General features: G+C 38.5%; 1 protein-coding gene across 1 annotated transcript in view; it reads left to right on the top strand.

The window, feature by feature from the left end:
* Positions 1–24577, top strand: part of LOC132283544 (uncharacterized) — a 55569-nt gene that overhangs the window by 5660 nt on the left and 25332 nt on the right. The window contains exons 4-11 of the mRNA XM_059785508.1: positions 249–424; positions 15767–15840; positions 16070–16105; positions 16214–16304; positions 16671–16730; positions 19355–19538; positions 21349–21548; positions 22647–22757. Of these exons, the coding sequence (XP_059641491.1) occupies positions 249–424; positions 15767–15840; positions 16070–16105; positions 16214–16304; positions 16671–16730; positions 19355–19538; positions 21349–21548; positions 22647–22757 (932 nt within the window). The remainder of the gene's footprint in view (positions 1–248; positions 425–15766; positions 15841–16069; positions 16106–16213; positions 16305–16670; positions 16731–19354; positions 19539–21348; positions 21549–22646; positions 22758–24577) is intronic.

Consider the following 24577-nt stretch of genomic DNA (forward strand, 5'->3'; position numbering starts at 1 on the left):
AAAACTTTATGCTACATAATTTCTTCTATGGTCAATACTATTGCTAAACTGCAAAACGTCTACTGCAAGTGGACTTGTTTTGCTGATTTCTAATGGTGCACTTGGTATAAAAGTTTTTATTGTCTTTGAGATTTCACGATTTTCAGCTATACACGTATTTATATTTCCATTAATGTGAAATTTACTTTTGTCTTCCATTCAATGTTATGAATCTTTTGATATTTCTTATGAATTTAATTCTTTTCCAGTTTTTGGTCATCAAAACAATCCTGCACATTTGAAAAGATGTCCAAGAGTTGTTGTTATTTCTTACACGATGCTTCACCGTTTACGACGAAGCATTTTGGAGAGAGAATGGGCAATCTTGATAGTAGATGAGTCACATCATGTTCGTTGCACGAAGAAACCATCAGAATCAGAGGAGGTGCTTGATTCTCTCTTGCCTGTTGGCAAAACACACACACACACACATATATATTAATTTATGTTGCGTTGCTTGCTATTTTTAAATGTGAAAGGAAAATTGTTTACTTACAGAATTTTTATTTTTATTTTTTATCTGAGGCCCTTAGAAAGACCTTCACATACAAAGAGCTTTCATTAATCTTTTGGGTATCTTACTTTTGTCTGCTAACAATTTCATATATATCAGAAATTGGATAATGGACCTAGTTGGCAAAAGACGTAATTGACTCCAAAAGAAGAAGTTTTGGGTTTTGGCTTACTCAAACCGAGAACCAAGATCTATATTTATATACAAGAATAGGGTATCTACGTGATCTTATCTATGTGATCCCATAATTATAGGGATCTTACGTAAAACACTCAATAAAAGGCGAAAAACAGTTAATAAAAATAAAATAATAATAATAAAGATATTTCAACACTCCCCCTCAAACTGGAGTGAAGATATCAATCAAACCCAGCTTGGTAATCGAGGAATGAAGCAAAGGTGGACCAATAGATTTGGTGAACACATCGGCCAACTGATTAGAGGAACGAACAAAGCACGGCTTGATAATTCCCGAACAAACCTTCTCTCTGATAAAATGAATGTCTACCTCTATATGTTTAGTCCTCTCATGAAGAACAGAATTTGAAGCAAGCATGGTGGTTGACGTATTATCACAAACAAGTCTGAGGACTGTTTTTCACCTAGCCCTAGCTCCTCCAAGAAAGATCGAAGCTAGAGAATCTCACAAGTACCCTGAGCCATGGCACGATACTTAGCCTTTGCTGAAGATCTCGAAACTACAGGTTGTTTTATACTTCTCCAGGATATAAGATGGTCTCCATAGAGAGTACAGAAGCCAGATGTGGAACGTATGTCAGTCTTGGACCCAGCATAGTTTGCATCACTGAAACAGGATAGCCCAACCTGTTTGCTAGAAGAATGGAATAATCCAAGTCTAGGACAGGACTTAAGATATCGAAGAATATGATATACCGCATCCATATGAGTTGTACGAGGAGCATGCATAACTGCTCACAAAACTAACCACAAAAGCCAAATCAGGATGGGGGTAAGATAAATCAATCTTCCTACCAAGCGCTGTTACTGCGAGGGATTAGAAAGGAGATCTCTGGACTTAGCCAAGATCTTCAGATTAGGATCCATAGGAATGGAAGCAGGTTTACACCCAAGCATACCCGTGTGTCGAAGAAGATCCAAAACATACTTCCTTTGCGATAAATAGATACCCTGCTTAGATCTAGCAACCTCAATTCCTAAGAAATATTTGAGCTGCCTAAGGTTTTTCACATCAAAAGCTTTAGCCAATTGAACCTCCAGTAATGATATCATCAACATAGACAAGCAGAATGATACATCGACCTTTGGAGGAACGGTGGATAAAACATGTATCGTCAGAATGATATCTAACAAACTCCATGGATATAATTACATCACTGAAGCATCTGAACCAAGCTCTGGGAGATTGTTTTAATCCATACAAGGACTTCCGCAATTGCAGACCTTTCTAGCATACTCCCCCTCAGCCTGAAAACCGGGTGGAGGATCCATGTAAATAGTCTTAAGAAGATATAACTATTAAGGAAAACATTCTTCACATCAAGCTGATGAAGAGGCCAATTGTGAGAGGCTGCCAGGGAGACAAGCAAACGAACTGAGGTCAATTTAGCCACTGGAGCGAAGGTATCATTAAAGTCTTTACTAGGAATCTAAGTAAACCCTTTGGCCACCAAAGAGGCTTTATACCGATTAATAGACCCATAAGCCAGATATTTAACACTGAATACCCATTTGCAACCAACAGTCTTTTCAGCAGGAGGGAGAGATTCAAGCTCCCATGTTTCATTATGCTGCAAAGCATCCATTACTACCTTCATAGCAGACATCCAATTGAGATTCCGGAGAGCCTCATACAACTTTCTGGGAATGGAAATGGAATCAAGTTTGCCTAGAAAGGCTCAGTAAGACCGTAAAAGATCATCATAAGAGATATACTGCGAAATAGGATGCTCAGTACTATAAGTGAATCCAAATCGAGTAGGGGGTTTGCGGTCCCAAGTGGGGTATCGAGACTCAGGAACAGGAACAGGGTCAGGGCAATGTAAAGGAGAGAGAGATGTACCTAAACCTGAATCTGAGGAGGATGACGACAGTGGAGGCGGAGCACGAGGGCGGTGTGAATAGACCTACAAAGGGAGTGAGGAAACCACAAGAGAAAACTCTTCTTGAAAAATAGGAAGAGGACAAGCAAGAGGAGAAGCCTCTCGATCGAGAGTAGAAGTTTCCTTCAAGATAGTGTTAGAACCATAAAAAGAGCTATGCTCATGAAAGGTGACATTAAGAGAGTGATACATGTGTTTGTTTGCTGGATCATAACACCGGTAACCTTTTAACATGGAAGAGTATCCTAAAAAGATACATTTAATGGTCTTGTCATCAAGTTTAGTACAAGAAGGCTACGATTCTGAACAAAACATGTACATCCAAACACCTGAGGTATGATGGAAAAAAGAGTAATATCAGGCTGAAGCACTTGTAAGGGTGCCTTACCATTTAAGACTCTACTAGGGGTACAATTAATGAGAAAAGTAGTTGTAAGAACTGTCATGTGCCAGTATGACTTTGGCACATTCATACCACTTAAAAGACATCGAACAACTGACATTAGTTGACATTAGTTGGGAAAGTAAGTTGATGAAGAATACTCTGTTGGTTAAGTTGAGACCGAAACTCATTGGAAACATATTCACGACCATGTCAGACCTAATATTCCTAACAACAGTTTTATATTGAGTTTTGATCATTTGGAGGAATGAGTAAACAAGGGAAAAACTTCAGATTTCTTTTTAAGTAAATATACCCATGTGCAACGGGAATAATCATCAATGAACGTGACATAGTAACGATGCCCCAAAAAAGCAGTAACAGGAGAAGGAACCCACACATCAGAATGTATGAGATCAAACATACTAGGTGCACGATGCATATGAGAAATATAACTGGTTCTAGTATGTTTAGAAAGCTCACAAATCTCACATTGAAACTTATTATCCTTACAAGCCATTATTAATGAAGGGAAAAGTAGACCTAAATACTGAAAGTTTACATGCCCAAGGCGAGCATGCCATAAACTTAAAGTCTGAAAAGAAAAATCATAAGACCTGGAAACTGGAAGAACAGAGGCTTGAAGGCTTTAAGCAAGTGGAGGTGTTGGTGGAGGATCCCTAAAGTAGTAGAGGCCATCGTGCTCATATCCCCGGCCAAGAATCCTCCTCGAGCACAGGTCCTTTAAAACATAGTAATGAGGAAAGAAAATCACTGTACAGTTTAGTGCTTTGTTAAGTTTGCTAACAAATAGAAGAATGAATGCAAAGTTAGGAACATAAAGAACAGATGACAAAATAATATCCCGGGGTAGATGAACATCTCCTTTGCTTCGAATAATGGTGGTTGACACATTGGTAGACTAACAGCCTGATTAACAGGGGTAACGGGAGTAGAAAATAATGACAACTCACTAGTCATGTGATCATTGGCTTCGGAATCCAGAACCCAAGTAGGTTTTCCCGCTTTAACATGATAAGTAGAAGGAGTACCTGTAGCTATAGTAGTTGTGGGAGTAGAAGAGCCGGCCCTGGTAGATAAGGCTCCAAACTGCTCCTGAAGATGACCAATCTGGGATCGTAACTCTTTGAAGTCTTGAAAAGAAGATGGTCTGGGAGGAGTTGAAGCAGAAGGGACAACAATCAGCGGAGTAGTATACCCACCAATAGTATTGGCTACTGCGGCAGTGCGGCCACGACCTGAAGATAAAATGTCCTTTTGGCTAGAATCACTCATATTACCAAAATAAAATAAGGCTAGTCCACATGTCGAAGAGGGACGAAAGAGAAAAACAAGACCGGAAAAATCGGCACTTTCCTCCAAATATGTTGCCGAACAAACATCGGCAGTCCACAAAGGAAAAAAAAAACACCAGAAGGACCCATAAAAAAACCTAAGGGAATTCTCCTAAAAAAGGAGTCAAAAACAGAGGGTTACTCGAGGGGTCCGGCGCAATGGCTGGGAGGAGAGAGGGAAAATGGAGAGAGGGTGAGAGAAGGTGGCGGCGTTGGGGAGGAAGATGGGGAGGCGAAGATATTTGTTTCGCATACCAAAAAGAAGAAGTGTTGGGTTTTGGCTTACTCAAACCGAGAGCCAAGATCTATATTTATATACAAGAATAGGGTATCTAGGTGATCTTATCTACGTGATCCCATGATTATAGGGATCTTACATAAAACACTCAATAAAAGGCTAAAAACAGCTAATAAAAATAAAAATAATAATAATAAAGATATTTCAACAAGTCCCTCTCTCCTCCTGATTTCCTAGATTTATCTTTGCCTAGTAAGCAGATTATCTGGTGTAGTTTGGGTGCTAATTGCTAAACAAATGACTGACCGCTAATCTTTTGTTTGTTTTTTCTTGTACTGATTTTTGATCAATAGGTCAGAGTAAGACTCTATTGTTGCTTTCCAGTGGGATATATTGCATGCTTATGAGTATTGGGCCTATTGGCATGCTCCAAATACATTTTAGTCATAAGTTATAACTGATATGTTGTCTTTACAAACATTATGTACATGAATGGGTAAAAGTCAATGAAGGACACTGATGGAAGCAATGCAGTACATAAGGATACAGTTTATTTTATTTTATTTTATTCTTTCCTTTTTCCTGCGACGGGAGGTATGGGGGTATCCAAGTAATTTCCATGATTTAATACATGTAATATATAAAAGATGCATCTAGGATTTCTAGAATGGTTTGTCACACTACTACACGTAATTTTGATAGGCAAACATTAAACACTTTCTGATGAGAAGAAATAAATGTAATCTTCTCCTTTACCCTGAAACATTTTTTGTCATCACCCTTTATGTAGTTAATTTACTAGATATATCAAAATGAGAGAATCAAATCATTTAATCTCATTATTGATTGGAACCTTGCCATTATTGGATGTAAAGAATTTTGGGGAATAGTGTTATATTGTCATTTAATTTTGGCCCGTTATAGATAGTAGCCTGTATGTATTAATAATTTAATATTGGTGATACATCATAAAGCAACACGTATCACAATTTTTAATGGTACCATATGATGCTCGAGATGACTCCTCTGGATATTGTTTGTTACTTTGACTTGTGTGCAATTATTCATTCAGACTGAAACCTGCAAGAGCTAATTAATTTTGAGCCAGATGTGTTGGATTTTCTTGCCTGTTCTGTAGCATTGGGTGGAAGTAGGTTTGCCAATGGTTGGATCTTTACTTGAACTAGGTTTGATCCTTTAGATTTATTAATTAGGCTCCAATCTGTTAACTTGATAGTGGATAAAATTCCATATCAAATTGGTCTGTGAATTGATGGATTTACCTTAAATTTGGGTAATATAGTTGGATTATTATTTAATCAAATTGGGAAAGTTAATAATAAATAGAAACTACGATAGTATTTAGAAGATCTTTCTAACGCCAAAAGTCCTTTTTTCTGACACTAAAACTCCCTTGTTAGGATGATTGTGCTGAAACATTTTTTTTTTCTACAAGGAATTCAAAAGAGAAAAGGTGTGTGATGGATGCATTTTTTTTTATATTAATGGATGCATCCTATAAAAGTTCTTTAACCACTGGAATAACTTTAGATTGACATTGTTACCCTTTTCACTCATAATTACCCATATTGCATTAAATATAAAATAATTATGCTTAGTAATTTTGTTCCTCTCTCCTTTGACTCACTTGATTGGGGCTTCTGTAGGAGGAGAAAAAGATCATATTCCTTATGCTCCATTTGGTTGGAGGGATGGGAAAATGGATGGAAGGGAGAGGGAGAGGGATGGTTGAGGCATTCCAAAGGAAGGGGAGATGTCTCCCTCACCTTTTGTTTAGTTGGATGGAAGGGGTGACACCTTTTTTTTGTTTGGTTGGAAGGAAGCAAAGAAGAGTTTTTATATTTTTTTACCGGTATACCATCATTATACAAGCTCATAAAAAGTAAATATTCATTCCATATTTGTAAATAATTGAAGGTTAAATTTGGTATTACATATTTATAGGGTAGTTTTTCTCCCCTTCCCTCCTCTTTTCCGACCAATTTTGGATTGATGAAAAACCATGGGCTAGGAGGGATGCTTCATCCTTCATTCATTCCTCCATCTCTTCCCTTCCTTCTAACCAAACAAGGGAAGCTTTTTCTTTTTATTATTCCTCTCTTGTATCCTTCCTTCTAACCAAACATAGCATTAGTTCCTTACCAACCATGCAAGAACTTTGCCAACTCATTACCTGTTTCTCATCTCCCCAATCTTAGTTCACTTCTTTCTGCAAAATTCTCTCTTGATTGCTGAGAAAACAAAAGGGATCCAACAATACAATGGTGAGTGGATGGGATCAACTCAACCAACTCCCTTGCTATTTTGAGTGAATAACATCACCTAAAAGAATAATATGTTACTATAAGACTTCTCCTTAGGCATCTGCGGTGACGTTGAGGGAAAAATTACCAATTTGAGAAATTCATTTTTGTTCTTTCTTTTTTTGCACTAAAAAAGAAGCAATTTTTTTTTTTGGATTAGTAAAGATGTATTAGAAAGTGTTCAAAAGGGGAACGTGTCCCAAGAGCTATACAAGAGCTGAGAAAACAGAAAAAAGGGGGGAAGGGGAGGACCTATGGACCTAAAGACCCCAAAAAGTCCATGATCTCATCAACAGAAGCACAGTCTCTCCCCATACCCAACTAAAAAGAGAACAAATAATAGAAAACTTCAAAACCCAAATGGGGGTCTCCTACCCAACAAAGGATCTTCTATTCCGCTCTTTCCAGAGGCACCACCAAATACAAAGGGGGGTTACCCTCCAAAAATCGCGAACACGAGCTCCCACCCTTTGGCCCCTTCAAAATATCGATCAATCCCTGTGAGGTCCATGGCATAACCCACTGGACGCCAAAAAGACCCAAAAAAAGACTCCAACAATGATGAGCCACGGGGCAATGCAAGAGAAGGTGATCCACATACTCTCCATCCAACATACATAGACAGCACCGGTTGACAATGACTTGTCTTCTCTTCCTGAAATTATCCAGAGTCAAGATCTTACCCCAAGCAACAATCCAAGCAAAGAAGGACACTCTAAGAGGAGCCTTCGAATGCCAAACCGTTTTCCACGGGAAAGTGGTATCGTGAAAGCCAAAAAGGCAAAAAAAGAAGGACCGAACCTGAAAAGTCCCCTGCGAAAAAAGCACCCAAATCAAGGAATCCGAACCAGTGCCATCCACCTCTTGTCTATACAAAAGGTCCAGCAAGCCAGTGACGTCATCCAACTCTCAATCTTGAAAGGATCGCCGGAAATGTACATCCCAAGATGACCTACCGCTATCAATACGATAGCAGTCAGTAACCGAAGCATGTCTATCCATAACAATCCTGAACAACCTTGGGAACAGGCAAGACAAAGGACGGTTCTTGCACCAAGGGTCCTCCTAAAACCGGACATTCCTACCTTCTCGAACTCTGAATCTAATATGCTTAGAGAACTCATCCCAACCCTTCCCAATGGAATGCCACACCCCCACGCCAACAGCATATCTGACTGGCCTAGCAGACCATCCCCCTCTCTCCTCCCCAAACCGATATGAAACAACATTCCTCCGTAATCTATGTCTTTCACTGCCAAACCTCCAAAGCCTAGGAGTGCCTTGTTGAAAGGGGCCAATCTCCTAATCCCTAGATCTTCTAACTTAAAGGGCCTGCAAACCTACTCCCACTGATCAAGATGATATTTAAACTCCTCCTCCCGACTGCCCCAAAGAAAATTTTGTTGAAGCATCTCAAGTCTTCCGACAACAGAAGAGGGGATTTGGAACAGCGAAAGAAAATAAGTCAGAAGACTGGATAAAGTGCTCTTCACTAACGTGACTTCTCCACCCTTCGAAAGATATTTCTTTTTCCACCCAGCCAACCTTCTCTCAAAACGCTCAATCATCGGGTCCTAACTTCCTACCCTCCTTGACGAGACACCCAGAGGCAATTCCAAATAAGAAATAGGGAAGGAGCTCGTCCCACAACATAAAACAGCTGCAAGAGAATCCACTTCTTGAACCTCCCCTACAGGGACAAGCACACTCTTTCCCACGTTGACTTTCAACGCAGACACAGCCTGTAAACAAACTAGTACACATCTAAGTATCTCAATTGGGACACCTCTGCCTCACAAAAAACCAAAGTGTCATCCGCAAAAAGCAAGTGAGAGATCTCCAATTGATGAGCTGCCTTTGGACTAATCTTGAAGCCTCGTATAAGCCCTAAGGTCACAGCCCTCCTCATCAACCTACTAAGAGCCTCCATAACAATAATGAACAGGACAGGGGAGAGAGGGTCCCCTTGCCTCAAGCCACGAGAACTGCCAAAAAACCCAGAAGGAAATCCATTAGCCAACACCGAAAATTTGACAGACAAAACGCATGTTTCAATCCATCTCCTCCATCTCTCTCCAAAACCCATCCTCTCTAACAAATAGAACAAAAAGTTCCAGCAAACATGATCATAGGCTTTCTCGATATTCAGCTTACACAGAACTCCAGGAACCAGCTACTAAGCCTAAAATCCACACATTCACTGTCAATAAGAGAACCTCCCTCAATCTTAACGCGAGGACTTTAGCTACAAGCTTATACAAACACCCAGTTAGAATAATATAGGTGTGTCAGAAGCTCCACCCTTTTTACGAATAAGAGCAATAAAAGAAGTATTCAGCGACTTTTCGAACTTCCCATTAGAATGGAACTCATGAAAAGTACCCATAACCTCCTGTTTGACCACCTCCCAGCTCTCCAAAAGAAATCTTATAGTGAAACCTTCTGGGCCTGGGGCCTTATCACCATTACAACTCTTCAAGGCCCTCAAAACCTCCTCTTCCGTAAATGGGCTCTCTATCCCATCCCTATCCTCGACTGAAACAGAATAAAAGTGAAGGCCATCAAGCCTTGGCCTCCAGCAAAGAGGCTCAGTATATAACCTTTGATAGAAAGAATCGATCCCCGCACGCACCTCCTCTTCAGAAATCAACAACAATCTGTCCACACGTAATTGCCCAATGTGGTTGCCCCTCCTATGAGCATTAGCAGTTCGATGAAAGAACTTTGTATTACGGTCTCCCTCTTTGAGCCACAAGTCCTGAGATTTCTGTCACCACGAGTTCTCCTCCAAAACCACAATCTTAGCACATTCAGCTTGACAAGCTGCTTTCCTATTGCGTTGAGGCTCACCAAGACCACCCACTGCTTCCAATCTATCAAACTCTGCAATGTCAGCGAGGGCCTTATTCTTCCTCCACTCCAAATTAACACCTCCTTATTCCATCTTTTGAGTTTATTCTTCAGAAGGCGAAGCTTTCCTTCTAAGATAAAACTCGACGTTCCCACCACCATGTCCTCCTCCCACCAAGACTGCACCATACCCTGAAAATCCACCGCTCTAAGTCACTTGTTCTTAAATCTGAAAGGGGTACAACGTGGTCTCAAACCTCCACAGTCCAAGACCAAAGGAATGTGGTCCGACGTCACCCTAGCCAAAACAGCCTGAACAACGTTCGGGAACTTCTCCTCCCACTCTCCAGATATCAAGAATCTATCCAGGCGTGAAAGAGTAGGCGTCTCCCTACCACTGGACCAAGTAAAATCAACTCCCTCTAAGGGAAGATCGATAAGCTGATGTCCATCAATAAACACTGAAAAATGGATCATAGCTGGAGTCCATGGACCACTCGTAGATCTCTCCGATGGGGATTTAACCACATTAAAATCACCTGCCACACACCAAGGAAGAGACCACATCCCTTTCACCCCACTCAGCTCCTCCCACAGCGCAGGCTTCTCACAGTCATCCACCGGCCCATAAACACCAGAGAAGGCCCAAGAGAAGCCATCCTCAGCCATCACACAGGCACAAGGCAGAGAGAAACGCCCCCTACAAACATCCACCTTTGCCATCCATCTCCTATCCCACACGAGAAGAATGCCTCCAGAGGTCCCTACTGAATCCAGACCCTCCCACTCAACGAACCTACTACCCCAAAGACTCTTAACCACTCTATCAGTCATAGAATCAATCTTTGTTTCTTGAAGACACACCAGGTGAACCCCCCATTTCCTCACTGCCATCTTCACCTCCTTCCTTTTGCCCGGGTCATTGAGGCCACAGACATTCCAATATAAAAGTCGTAGCTTCATGAGGAAACAACACCACCCACTTCCCCCTTACCCCTCCCTCCCTCCTTACCGCTGCCCCTTTCCTTCTCCCCCACAAGTTTCCCATCATAGTTCACGTTAGAACAGAGATTTCTCAGCTCCCTTTCCCCTCTTGGAGGGATGAGACTTCTTCCTTTTGTTCCTCCTTCTAGAAAACTAAATCATCTCCCCTTCTCTCCCTTCCACCGTAGCGTGAAGAATTGTTGAGGCCTGATCCCGATTGCCCTTACAAGAGACACTCAACAGATCACTAGTGGCCCCAATGTTTGCCAAAACCCAGTCTTTGCCTAAGACTCCTGCCTATCAATATCACTGCCCATACCCTCCGGACGCACAACCGCCAGAGGATCAACTAAACCTAGATCAGAGTGACCCTCCTCCTCCCACAAGATCATATCAAGAAACCTACCCTGATTATGGGCAGTGACCTCCCCTCCCTCAGCCTCCTCAACCTCATCAAAACAAGACTTCTAGTCAATAACACTGTCCACCCCACCGTCTTGAGCACCAGTGAAAGGATCTTGATCACAAGGAGGCAAATCATCTGTCAGACACCTATGCTTCTGTAATTCCTTCACCAGCAAAGAGGTTGAATCCTCACTAAGAGTTATACGGATAGTCGGATATCATTGCCCACGTATACAGTCATCATATCTGGCAAACAAACTGTCTGAGATGAGGCCAGTGCAACACCCTTGGGTAAGCACAAACCAGCATGAGTCTTAGCCAACCCACCTAGCTCATCCCCATATGTACCACACTGAAACGAAGAGGAGGAAAATCAGAGCAAGAGTCATCCTGCCCATCACAGTTACGTTCAATACCTACATCCACAAACAAACTGATCGTCCCATCCCTTTTTGACGGTCCAAAAGTCCCACACCCGGTAGAATCAATGTCCAATATCTCATCATCATACTCCACCTTTACCACTGGCGATAATTTCCGAGACTTTCCACCAAGATCCTACCCCACCTCGTTCCTCTCCATCCCACAAGAAAGAGTAGAAAAAGAAGGAGCTCCGAGGAAGAGAAGAAGGGTACATACCAGTTTCGGGAACCACCTTGCGGGCGACCCATTTTTGTTTCTCATTTTTGGTCCATCTTCTACTGGACTGATGCGATCTACTCGAAGAATATCCATCTTCCTTGAAGGATGCACAACTGCCATTGTCGTCGTCACAAAGAGAGCCCGAATGAAGCAACCCAAATCTATTCCCATAAATCAAATTCTAACAACACTCACCATGTCGAAACTTCTTCGATCCCTACCCAACACCCTTCTTTTTCTTTATACTCACGTTTACCCAATTCTCCTTCTCCGTCTTTCACCAGACTCTCAAGTCCTCCTTCAGCTGTGCCGAGTCTTCAAGATGGCCGTGAGACTCAAAGTTGGGAACCATTGCAGAAAATTGGTTGGGTTGCAAGCTAGAGATCGAAACAGATAAGGACCTATTTGGGCCCCAATTCACCACCCTTTCATTAGAATGATTGGCTTTAACCAATGCAGGCTAAGGAACAAAATTTGGTCCAAGAGACTTGGGCCTATCATGCCCAACCCCACATAAATCCCTCGACCCACCCTTCACTGCCCAGAAAAACGAAGTTAACCCAAAAGACTTAGGCCTAACATTCCCCACCTAACCATCAACCCTCGAATCAACCTGCACTGGCCCACGCTGAATTGGCCCAATCCTACCATGCCCATCAGAAAAGGAATTCAAGCCTCCCTAACCACATGTGCCTCGTCATGTGCTAAATTAGCTGTCCTCCACCCACAACGGGAGGCAGCCTTTCACCATCCACGTGTCCCACTGACCTCCCTCCCTCTCCCACTCGCCTTTGGCGTATGTCTTGCCACACGTCCCTGTCCTTGAATCCGAAGACCTTGCCGATCCATTCTCTGAACCTCCGGCTCGCTCCCAGACTTGCGAGACAGGCGTACCCTTCTACCCGTTGCCTCCGGTGGCCTCAACTCATTGTTTCTGGCGCAGGACATGGAAACCAGCACAAGTGAAGGAGCAACTTCCTCTGTTAAAGAAATTCGGAAGGCCCACTGTCCGTCCTCCACAATAAAAAACTCTGAGATCTCACTGCCTTCAAGCATAGTAATGACAATCCTCTCCGTCTCGCTCAATTCATACGCCTCAACATCCCAAAAACCTCCCCATAAATCCCCAACAGCGACAAAGAGCTTCTGACACCATAGATGTAGAGGAAGGCCGTATACGATAATTCTCCGGTAGTTAGCCTTTTTTCTCAACCCGAAGCACCCAACCTTGTAGCACAAAAGGTCGATAAACAATTGTGCCTATCCCCAAAATTTCTTACCCTTAGCCAGAACCTTCTGTGCCTCCATAATCAACGGGAACCGGAACAACAGAAGACCATCGGCCAACGATGAAACCCTAACCCCACACGAGATCTGCCAAACCTTTCAAGCCCACTCTTCGATCTTCTCCAAAGTCCCCACCTCTCTGTCAAACCTCCCAACAAGGCAAGATCTAAGCATGGATTCGCTAGTAGAGGTGTTGTGATTGTCCACCCTAAACACATGACCACTGCACGAAGAGACACGCTCCACCTCTCCTTGCAAATCCAGCCGAGGAGGCTTGCGACCTGCAAAAAAGACAACTTCTGTCCATCAAAGGCTCTCATGAAAGCAGCCAAAACGACTTATCAACAAAAAAAATGTAAGCAGCCAAAACGGAACGCCCACTGAGACCAAAAACACGAGAGAAAAGAGAAAAACCAAGGAAAGTAGCAGAGGATTTCACTGGAATAGATGACTCCGGTGACTGGTTGGAGCAGTAGGCTCAGGCCGCGTCTCTGTTACGAGAACCATTCTCTCTCATCTTGAGAAGCATTCGCCAGAACCTTATGGGCAATTGAACACTCGACCTTTTACTTTGGAATGCGAGGCAAAAAAAGAAGCATTTTCTATGTAGCCACTGATTTTTTAGGATCTTTTATGCACTAAGACTCTTTTCGCAGCCATCGGTTTATTTATTTTGTTAAAAATTATAGTTTCTACTTAACAACTCCTTTCTTGAGAAATTTATTATTTGTAAAGAGAGGATCTCTTTTGGGTTTTACCAAGGACCTAAGAGGTTTTGAAATTTTGATTGTACATAGTTTTTAAAGCCATTTTTTGGAATGATGTTTTTGGTAGAATATCGAAGGAAGAATTCAAAAGGTATTAGAATTTTCTTAGTAATCCATATGACCTCACAAGAAGTCATTTCTAAAAGCTCTCTCGGACTTCAACTAGTACTTTTGAAGAATTGGATTTATCTTAAAATTTTGTTAGTAATCATTATTTTCTTGAAAAGGACTTTTGGGGCTTTAAAGTCCTCCTTTTTAAAGACTCTCAAAATCTCCTCTAATGCTATTTATAAAATTTATATTGACATATGCGTCGAAATAATGTTTATTGAGATGTACATGTCATAATAGTAGATATATTTCTATAAATGTAGTTATTTGATAGGAACCATCAAACTATTATGATTTTTTTTTTTTTTTGATAAATAAATAATTCATTAAAAAAAGCATTCAAAAGGGGAACGCATCCCTAACAAAACACAAAAAACCTGGATACCCTAAGGCCCCAAGGAAGCCAACAACTCTATAGTCTCCTCAGCAGAAGAACAGAGCCTACTCGAACCCCAAAAACAAAGAGAGCTAATAACAGAAGATTTCAGAACAGTGATGGAAGATTCCTCTCCTTTAAAGGATCTTCTATTTTGCTCCCTCCACAAACAGCACCAAAGACATAAAGGCGCTATCCTCCAGAACCCTCGAGCCTATGCTCCCACCTGGAGCCGGTCCTAAGATTGACAAAATCTTGAGAGGCCCTAGGCGAACTTAAATTTGAGGCCCTTTAATTACTGAAATACACACTAACATACACATAATGTAGTAAAGGGCAATATCGAATTTAATCACCAAGTTTTTAAGGGCCCTAATTTTGAATGGGCTGTGAATTCGTTTAATCGAATGGTCCTAAGTTTTTATTTTATTTTATTTGGGCCTATCACTCATGGAAAGGGGCCTGAGTTTTTTTCCTTTTATTTCGGTCTATCACTCATGATAAGGGGCCTAAGTTTTTTTTTTTTTTTTTGAACCTATCACTAATGGGCTCGAAAATTTTGAGGGCCTCTAAATGTTGAGGCCCTAGGCGACCGCCTTGGGCCGGGGCCGGCCCTGCTCCCACCCAACCCCCTCTCCAGGTGTCCATCAGGTCTTTCGTAGATCTAGGCATAACCCAACAAACTCCAAACAAACCTAGCAAAAGGTTCCAACAAACCACTGGACAATGAAAGAGAAGATGATCAACCGACTCGCCATTGCACTTACACTTGCAACACAAATTCACCGTGATACGCTTTCTCCTTCTCAAATTATCCAATGTCAAAATTTTACCCCACACAACTGTCCAAACAAAAAAGGCCACTTTCAATGGCGCCTTAGCAAACTATTATGATTTAAATTTCATAAAGTCTAATTTACCTCCCTTATATTTATTTACTCCCTCTGTTGTAAGATAACTGTCCCTCTTTCCTTGTAGGGCGTCCATACTAAGTGTCCCATGGGCCATAGTAGGTAGTCTATATTGGATTTATTTGCAGGCATAGTTATAACGATAGATGTAAATTTTTTCAGTGATGGCAGGTGGAATCGTCCCTTATGTCTTTCGAGACTTATGTTTACACAAACAATTTTTGGGTCTTGTTTGCAGAAAATTTGTGTTTTAATTAATGCTAAGTGGGGTAGTTGCAAGGTTCTTCTTATGTCTTCTGAGATCTGTTAAAACAATATACTTGATTGCGTTGAACCATAATGCCTATAGGTGCATGGCTGTTAATGCCAATACGGTACATTTTTATGCTTCAACTTTCTGGACACCTTCAACTTCATGTTTTTTTTGTTGTTGCCTTTTTTCTTTATTTGTTTTTTTGTCTTTCTTAACTATCGTTTCTTTCTCTCTTGTCATTCAACAGATAAAAGCTGTCCTTGATGTTGCAACAAAGGTCAACCATATAGTGCTATTGTCAGGGACACCTTCTTTGTCAAGGTTGTAACAGTAGGCCTCTGACAGAGTCTCACAGATTGGCAGAATAGTATTTTAAAATTGCATTTCATCTCTGGGCTTGTGATTTTCACTCATTCATCTTCCATTGATATTCTTTTTCTGCCTCAGTTTTCATTTGGTCATTTTTATGTTATTGTTATTTTCTCTGTTTTCTTATTATGTTTGATACATTTTAATATTGTACTTGGCATGCTCTCCTAGGTGATCATAGGCCATATGACATTTTTCATCAGATAAATATGCTATGGTAAGTTCCATTTTTCACATATCTTCCAAGCTGATTGGATTTGTTTTTTTTCACTTTATGGTTTTGTTTATTTGGTGCAACTTTCTGAAAAATGCTTCCTTCATTTAGGCCTGGTTTGCTTGGAAAGGATAAATATGAATTTGCAAAAACTTACTGTTCTGTCAAAGTTGTCCGTCGTCGTGAAGGAAAATCTTTCATGGTAAATTTTGTATTTCTATTTTTCAAGTTCATAAAAATTTGCCTATCATTCCCTAACCCCAAAACACTTCCCTTTCAGTGGGTTTGCATACTGTTTGCAGTTACCTGCAATGAATGGTTCTTGTTACTGCAACTCCTTGGAAAATAATTATACTGGTGTTGCATGTTATCATAAATATTCTGCTCTGGTTCCTCAGTGTTTCATTACCTCTTATGAATTTTAATGAGATTGTGTGTGGTGGGCAGTGGAGATGTTAATAATTACTTAAGTGAAAAATTATCAAATTACATGTTACTCTAACTTTTTTTTGATGGTTTTATGTGGCGATTGAAATATATAACATGTATTATGGTCTAATCCTTGCAGGATTTTTCGAAGGGCATTCGTTTGGAAGAGCTGAACGTTCTACTAAAGCAAACTGTTATGGTGTGCTCTTGTTCTCTTTTTGCATCTTGCATTGCTGACTTTATAATTTATAAGACCCTTTTGGTGCACATGGAATAAAATCGTGGAATAGAATCTCATTCTGCAAAATCCTGTCTATTGTTGCTACGTAAAGATGACCCAGGATGGAGTACAAATTTGATCGAATTCCAAAATTATATTCTCAACTGGATGGTGGAATTGAGATTCCATTTTCAAGGGAATGGTTAAGAGAACATATGTTACATAAACTGACCAAATTATCCCAAACATTATATGATGTAATATATGTACATGTTATGAATAATAAGAATTGTTACTATAGAAAATATAAAAAATTAAATTAAATACATACAATAATGTTCTTACTTATCAAAAAAAAAAAAAAAGGTTCTTATAATGTACATAAAAATTTATATATATTACTTATTATATAATAAGTAATATATTATCGCATAATACAATTTTGAAGATGGCATAATTTAATTAAGGGATAATTACACTAATCTCCCTTGAAAAAAAAAAAGCATAATTACAGCCATCTCCCCCGTGTTTTTTCAAAATAACACTGGCCTCCCTTGTCAGTAACAGTTTTGTAACACTGCCCCCCTCTATCATTACGGCCACTGATGGTGATGGCTGGAATCTGATGATGTTATGGTTAGTAAAAATTGAAAATTCAATTTTACTCTTATGATGTTTGAAAAGACATTACTGTCCTTATGTAGTAATGGTAAATGACCAAAATACCCATTTGCAGAAAATAAGTTGACAAAAGTGTCCTTTGCTCAATCTATACACAGTGTTATTTGTACCATCATCACTATTATTAAACATAGGAATAGACCATGAAAGAACATGTCTAATTCATATAGAACATTAACACTAAACCCACCACCAACACCGTTATTAAATATAAGACCATACTGACCCAAATTCCTAAACATTGAATACTTAATTTTAGAAAATAAATTAAAAAGGAAAAAGAGATTAAAAAAATTCCAAAACTACTAACCATTTTTTGACGTTCATCAATGGGCCTCACAGTAGCTGACATATTACAAACCATCACATTAACAAATGCATCAGATTTCCAAGTTGATTATGTGCTAAAGTTTGAGTTGAGAATGAATTCTAAGCAAGTTCAAGCAATAGTCATTTTGGGTTCAAATTCTACAGTTCACCAGAAACAGCCACTCGCCCACTCCCCAACTCTCTCTCCTCCTTTATCTTCTTCAATCTCTTCTTCTTTAGCTTCATCTTATAGCACTTCTTTGACCAAACAATTGACCCCACAGCCAACAGCTCCTACTAGCTTTTGATCAAACAAATCCTTTGATGAAAATGTATTTCTATGCTAATCAATCAAATTTCTCTCTCAGGTTCATCATATTCTCTAAGTTGGTCCATGTCTGTAATTGTATCTTAGTTGAAAATGAAGGAATTAGATTTCTCGCTCACAGGTTTTGATAGATTTTTCTGTAATAGGTTCTCTCTCTAAGTACTCTTTCTTTGATTTGATATTTTTGAAAAAGATGAATGAACACGATGAGAAGATGAAATGTGAATAGATGATGTAATGTGAAAAAGGTGAAAATCCGTTCTCAAGTGTGAAAGGGCAACTTAGTCTCTTTATCTTGCAAGATTTCTTCAATTAAATAATATATAAATATACATCAGTAATATGGTCATTTTGCACTTTTTGTTTGGTACGTTGCTCTGACATTACTGACAGGAGGTCAGTGTTATTTTTGAAAACTAAGTGTAGGTCTTTGTCATTTAGCCTATTTTCAGGGAAGGTCAGTGTAATTTACCCTTTTATTTAAGCAACACGTAGTACAGTACATGGGGAATATTAATGAAGAATAATATAGTAGTGCTATAATAAGCTTATAAAAAATTAGCAAAAATTTTTTTAAGGGCACTTTAGAAAATTAACTTGAATTCAATTTACATTCTAGCCTATCTTGGCCAAATCAAACGCTAGAATAGAATTCAAATTTCCTTCCAAGTCATTCTTCTCTCATGCAACCATATGAATGAGCAGAAATGTCATTATTCATTCTACGTATGTGAAACAGACATGGCAAATTATAGACCAATAGTAAATTCATAGTCATTTTCTGTTAATTCAGACATGTAGTACACCATAATTTTATTGCAGAACTTAAACAATATAGAAGCTATGGAAATTATCTGCACCAATTGTACTCATTTATAATTATTTTAGCAGTGTGAATGGTTGTTGTTTGTCATATTAGTATTTAATAATTAATACTACATTGATTTCAATCCTCTGTAGTTGTGGTTGGTTCTATTAAGTTTAACTCCATCATCTTCATTAATTAGACAGTCTCAATGACCTCAGAATATCATCTCGATTAGAACTTCTTGTAGGTATACGTATTACTCGCTGTGCGCTTACTACTATTATTATAGTTGCAAATCATCATATACAGTTTAATCTTGTGAGTGCAGCTAAGGATAGTTTGTAAGAAGTGCTCTTACTTATATTCTCTTGAGGAGCAAAGTAAAAAAAATTAATTTACCATACGACTTAGTTCAGTGTTTGTGTTTTTATCAATTCAAGAGTGTGTAATGTTTTGTTGTATGTTTTGGTATTCTAGATAAGACGGTTGAAGGCGCATGTGCTAACGCAGTTACCACCCAAACGACGGCAGATTATAAATTTGTTGTTGAAGAGAGCTGATATTGATAAAGCATTGGATGTTGGTGGGATTGTGGACAAGGATGCTTCTGAAAAAAATGTTGCTGAAGATGAGCCTTTAAATATTTCTGATAAACTCGATGGTGACTTTTCTCAGATATTTGATATCTTGTTATGTGGATATTTTTCCTTCTTGTGTGTATGTGTGTGTGTGTGTATATATATATATATTTGTTTATTAAAGAAATTCAAATTTGAATGTTCCCAATTATTTGCAATCTTTTGTGAGTTTTGAGATAGTTACTATGGTGATGCTCAGGATTCTAGATTTCTTATGTAGTATGTCTATATTGCAGATTGGTAACTTAGGATGTGTAGCTGAACCTCCTAGATAGTTGTAAGAAGAATTCACGGAGCTCAATTGTGCATTGTGAAACTTATCTTATAGTTTTATAGTTGTACAACTCTGATCTGTGATTTGTATTTTAGTCTAGTGATGTAGTAAAGTGGTAATATACTATAGAAGTGATGTATGAGCATTGTGTGTATCTGAGACTTTCTTTTTTACTTTTTTTTTACATGTTGATTAGATTGGAATTTGTTATGGCCCTAGAGAGACTAGAATGGTGAAAACACACTTTTTTAGTCAACTGTGCCTGATGGGCTATTGTTTTGTTGAGTTGTGTTGAAATCTAAAGAGATTGAAATCAGAGATTTAGACTTCGATTCTTTTTGCCGTTGAAATTTAATGGAAGTTTAATCTCTATTACGTACTTCTTGGAATACTTCTGCTATCAATCTGTTGGGTAACATGGGAAATACTTCAGAATAGCTTACCACTTGGAAACTATATGATTTAAGGACATTCTCTAGGATTCCTTAACAGATGTTGGATACTTTTTTTTATTATATCTTGAAGAATACTTTAGCCTATGGTCATCGGGATATAGACATTGTTCTCACCAGAAGAAAGGGATATAAATATAGTAATTATCTGGCATGCTGATTACATGTTTATATTTTAAGTTTCTAATTATCCCAAAATATGTCTAGAGGCTTCTGAATTGAAGTTTTTGATTTATGGGTAGAGAAGGCATGGTAACGTGCACAAATTTATAAGCAAGTATAGGTATTCTGAAGCGGTGTTTGTTGGATATCAACACTACTTAGGCACTCCTAGAAATGTGTCTGAAACTTCTTTCAACTGCTATAATTTGAAATCAATGTTCATAATTTTTGGAATTCTACAACAAAAAGGTGTCGCACATGGCTGGCACAAGTCAGGCATGCAAGGGACACATTTCAATATAGGAAGACAGCAAAGTTGTAAAAATAAAAATACATTATGGGAGTTGCAGTTGTTACATAACATTATTATGCATATATCATATGTTGAGGTCCTACTAAGGTGCTGTTTAATAACCTATTTCAGCACTTAATTCTGAATATGTTAAGTGCTTATCCAATTAAGTGCGTTTGATAAAGCATTTTGAATATCACTTAAAAAAAATAAGTGCTGCTTAAAATTTTAAGTGACAGTGATTTCATTTATCACTAAGTGCTGGACACTTAAAATCTAAAAAGAATTGGAAAAAAAAAAAAAAAATTGTATTTACAATTACCGCTTAAAACTTTTAACATTTAAAATTCAGCTCTTAAAATTTTCGCTCCTTAACTTTCTGTTTTATCAAGCAACACCTAATGCAATTTATACAATAATTTAGATAATTTATCAAATTTTTATATTTGTCATATTCTTATGTAATGTGTGTCTGTGTATAATAATGTCTATTAATATGCTATGTCCTGTTTATGCTTTATCCTGCCTTTTTGGATATCCAGTTGCTGATGTATCCATGTTGTATTATGTCCATGTCTCTTTTTGTGTCCATGCTTCCTGGTGCATATAACAGTATCTTATGCATTTCTACCATGTTCCCGTCTTGTTTTCAGATACTGGTGGATGTCGCAGATCTTCAAGGAAACTTTCTGAGCAAGAACTTGGTATTGCAAAGCTGTCAGGATTTTGCGAGTGGCTTTCCATGCATCCAATCATTAAAGAGTTGGATGGTGAGGAAAACAGGGAATTGAGCCTAAGCTCTAGTAAAATGATAATATTTGCTCATCACCATAAAGTTCTTAATGGAGTACAGGTGAGAAGTTCCTTCCCGTTGAAGAAGTTCCTCCATACTAAATGGAAACTAAAAGCATTTCCATTGTTGTATGATCTGAACCAACTTGTTTTTGAGCTAGTGGAATTGCTCCATAGAGACTTGGGAATATGTCATGAGATATATATATATATATATATATATATATATATATATATATATATTAAATCAAAGTCAAAATTCTCTTAGAATGTTGCCTTTTTCTCTTGTTGTCAACATGTCATTAAAAAAAGACAGTGCAAGCTATGAACTTCTTGTGGTGTGGATATATATTAAATCAAAGTCAAAATTCTCTTAGACTGTTGCTTTTTCTCTTGTTGTCAACTTGTCATTTAAAAAAATATAGTGCAAGTTATGAACTTCTTGTGCTACAGAATTTTGTTTGTTTGGGAACTTGAAAAAATAATTTTCTTTATCTAATCTTTACTTTGGAGCTTATTGCCATTTAATAGTCCTTTAAGTTTCATTTCTACAGATTTCATGATTCACTTATTAGGCTTGTCTTAGAGTCTGAATTTTCTCGGTGGTACAAAATTTTCTTTAGCATTTTGCTGTTGTTTTGACATTTGTAATTCTCATGTCATTTACTCAGGAGTTCATATGTGAGGAAGGGATTGGATTTGTACGCATAGATGGTAACACACTTGCCAGAGATAGATAGTTAGCTGTACAATCATTCCAATCATCAACAGAGGCCTGTACATTATATCTTTAATAGCTTCGTTGTAATTCTTTGGTTATAAACTTGTTATCTTTTGTGCGTCCTTGTATTTTTAACTAGTAATTTGTTGAAGTATTAAGGTGTATTCTTCTACATGCTTTTTGAATTCGAAAGGTTTTTGCATTGTGTACTGCAACATAATAAATGACTGTTTAAAGCTATTGCATGTTTCTGTGGGACCTTGTACTAATATCTATATCCTTTTCTATCAATCTTGAAATTTTACCGTTCAATTAAAAGCACAAATCAATATATTGGAAAGTAAACACAGGGATGTATAAAATCTTTGTTGGAGGTACAATTATTTTTTAATTCTTCCAGTGGCTTATATTAAAGTGTTGATGTCTTTTTTTTTTCAGGTTAAGATTGCCATTATTGGCATAACTGCTGGAGGGGTGGGCCTTGACTTTTCAGCAGCAAGATATGTTGTATTTTTGGAGCTGCCTCAATCCCCCTCCCTTATGCTTCAGGTATGTCATACTTAAATCCTATTCAACATCACTGAATCTGAACTCTTTTATATCTCAATAAGTGGTTGAAATTAATTTATTCTTCATCTGTTCTAATTTTTATGACATCTCTGTGAACTACAAAGCCAGTGGTTAAAAATAGTGGTAAAAAGCTGAAAGATTTGTCACAAACTTACGTTGAATTTAAAGAATAGTAGGTCCCCAAGTGTGTCTGCAATATTAGTTCACCAAATGTATCAGCATATCCATTATCCAAATTTGTTACTCATCTTACCATAGGCTATTTTTGTTAGGAGGGAAGGAAGGGCGGGGAAGGGAAGGAAGGAGTAATGGTGCAAGTCTGCATCTTTTGGTACAAAGGAAAGTTGGAGGGAAGGGAATGATGGTTGGATGAGGCATCCCTCCTAGCCCACCAGTTTTAATCTTTCCAAAATTGGATGGAACAGAAGGATAAGTATGATATATATCTTTCATCAATTTTTATAAATTTATATAATTAGGGTATACTGGTAAAAAATATAATACCCCTCCTCCCCTTTCCTCTTACCAAACAATGGAGGTGCCCTCCTCTTGCCTTCCGCTCAACCAAATAAAGAGGGGAAAGGCACCTTCCATTCTTAGGAATCTCATCTTTTCTTCCCACCCTCCCTTACATCCATTTTTCCATCCTTCGTACCAATCGAAACATTCTCGAAGTATGTTAGGTACATGGTTGATAATGCTCAAAAGAATTTATTTTTGATAGAGTCTGTGGTGATGTGATGGTCCTTTGTGTAGGATTGGCCTGAATCTTCTCTATGAGGCTCTGGTTGCAAATTATGTTAGAATGACTGTGAGGTTGGGGGCTGGGTTGGTTGTTGGGGTAAAGGAATGGTTTGGGGTGCTGAATTTCAATGGACTCTTCCGGAATAGAGATCTATTTGGCTTGTTGTATGATGTGTCGGTGGAATTGGGTAGGGTCGTCTTTGTTTTTCTGATGCAAATAACTAATAGTTTGAAAAGTGTTTAGTCAAAGTTTATTAAGTAGTATTATGGTATGAGAATCTGAAGATGTTATGGAAGAGTAAAAGTTGTTATTAATGCTTTGTGGTTAACTTAAAAGTTAGTCTAGAAAAGTCAAGTGTCATTAATAGTTGTCTTGAAAAGGGACAGCCCCTCTTATCTGCAGAAAAAGGAGAAGAGAGAATGTAAGAAAGGGTTGTAGTGTGCCTTTGACATCTCTAACTATGTATTTATATTAGTCAAAAATATAATTTAGAATAACACCCAGATGGTAAAATCCCACTAATTACGCCGCTGATTATGCTCACTAATTATGCTCATTACAAGAATATTTCCACATATCCAGTGAAGGCTTTTCCCAGATTTCTCCCTTTAGAAATCTAGGCTCCAACGGTGATTGGAGTAACCCTAGTCTTTCTTACTACTTTAAGAATTTTATTTTTTTCTGTGTGCTTCATTTTCCTAAGTTTGGGTTTTTATAGCTGGAGGGGAATAAGGGTGAGATAGAGAGTGAGGTATCTGGAGGTGTATGTGGAATGAAAGGACAAGGTGGTTGAAGTCGTAGAGTTAAACTACTTTGACATGTGGTAAAGCATCCTTTAGGTTCTTATTTCTGGATTACTCTTTTTTAAATGATTGTTTCACAGGCTCTATGTCTTTACAATGTTTATGCTCGGCCCTTCTTTTGTAATATTATTTGTATAGTTTGCTTCGTCTTACATAGGTTGTGCCCCCTTGACGCCTTTATAGTAATTCAATTTATCTATCAAAAAAGAAAAAATATATGAGGTTTAAATTTTATAAGGATTATTTACAAA

Source organism: Cornus florida, unplaced genomic scaffold (assembly GCF_030987335.1).
Source record: "Cornus florida cultivar Cherokee Brave unplaced genomic scaffold, ASM3098733v1 CherokeeBrave_3.0.0_Hap2_Chr11, whole genome shotgun sequence".
NCBI lineage: Eukaryota > Viridiplantae > Streptophyta > Magnoliopsida > Cornales > Cornaceae > Cornus > Cornus florida.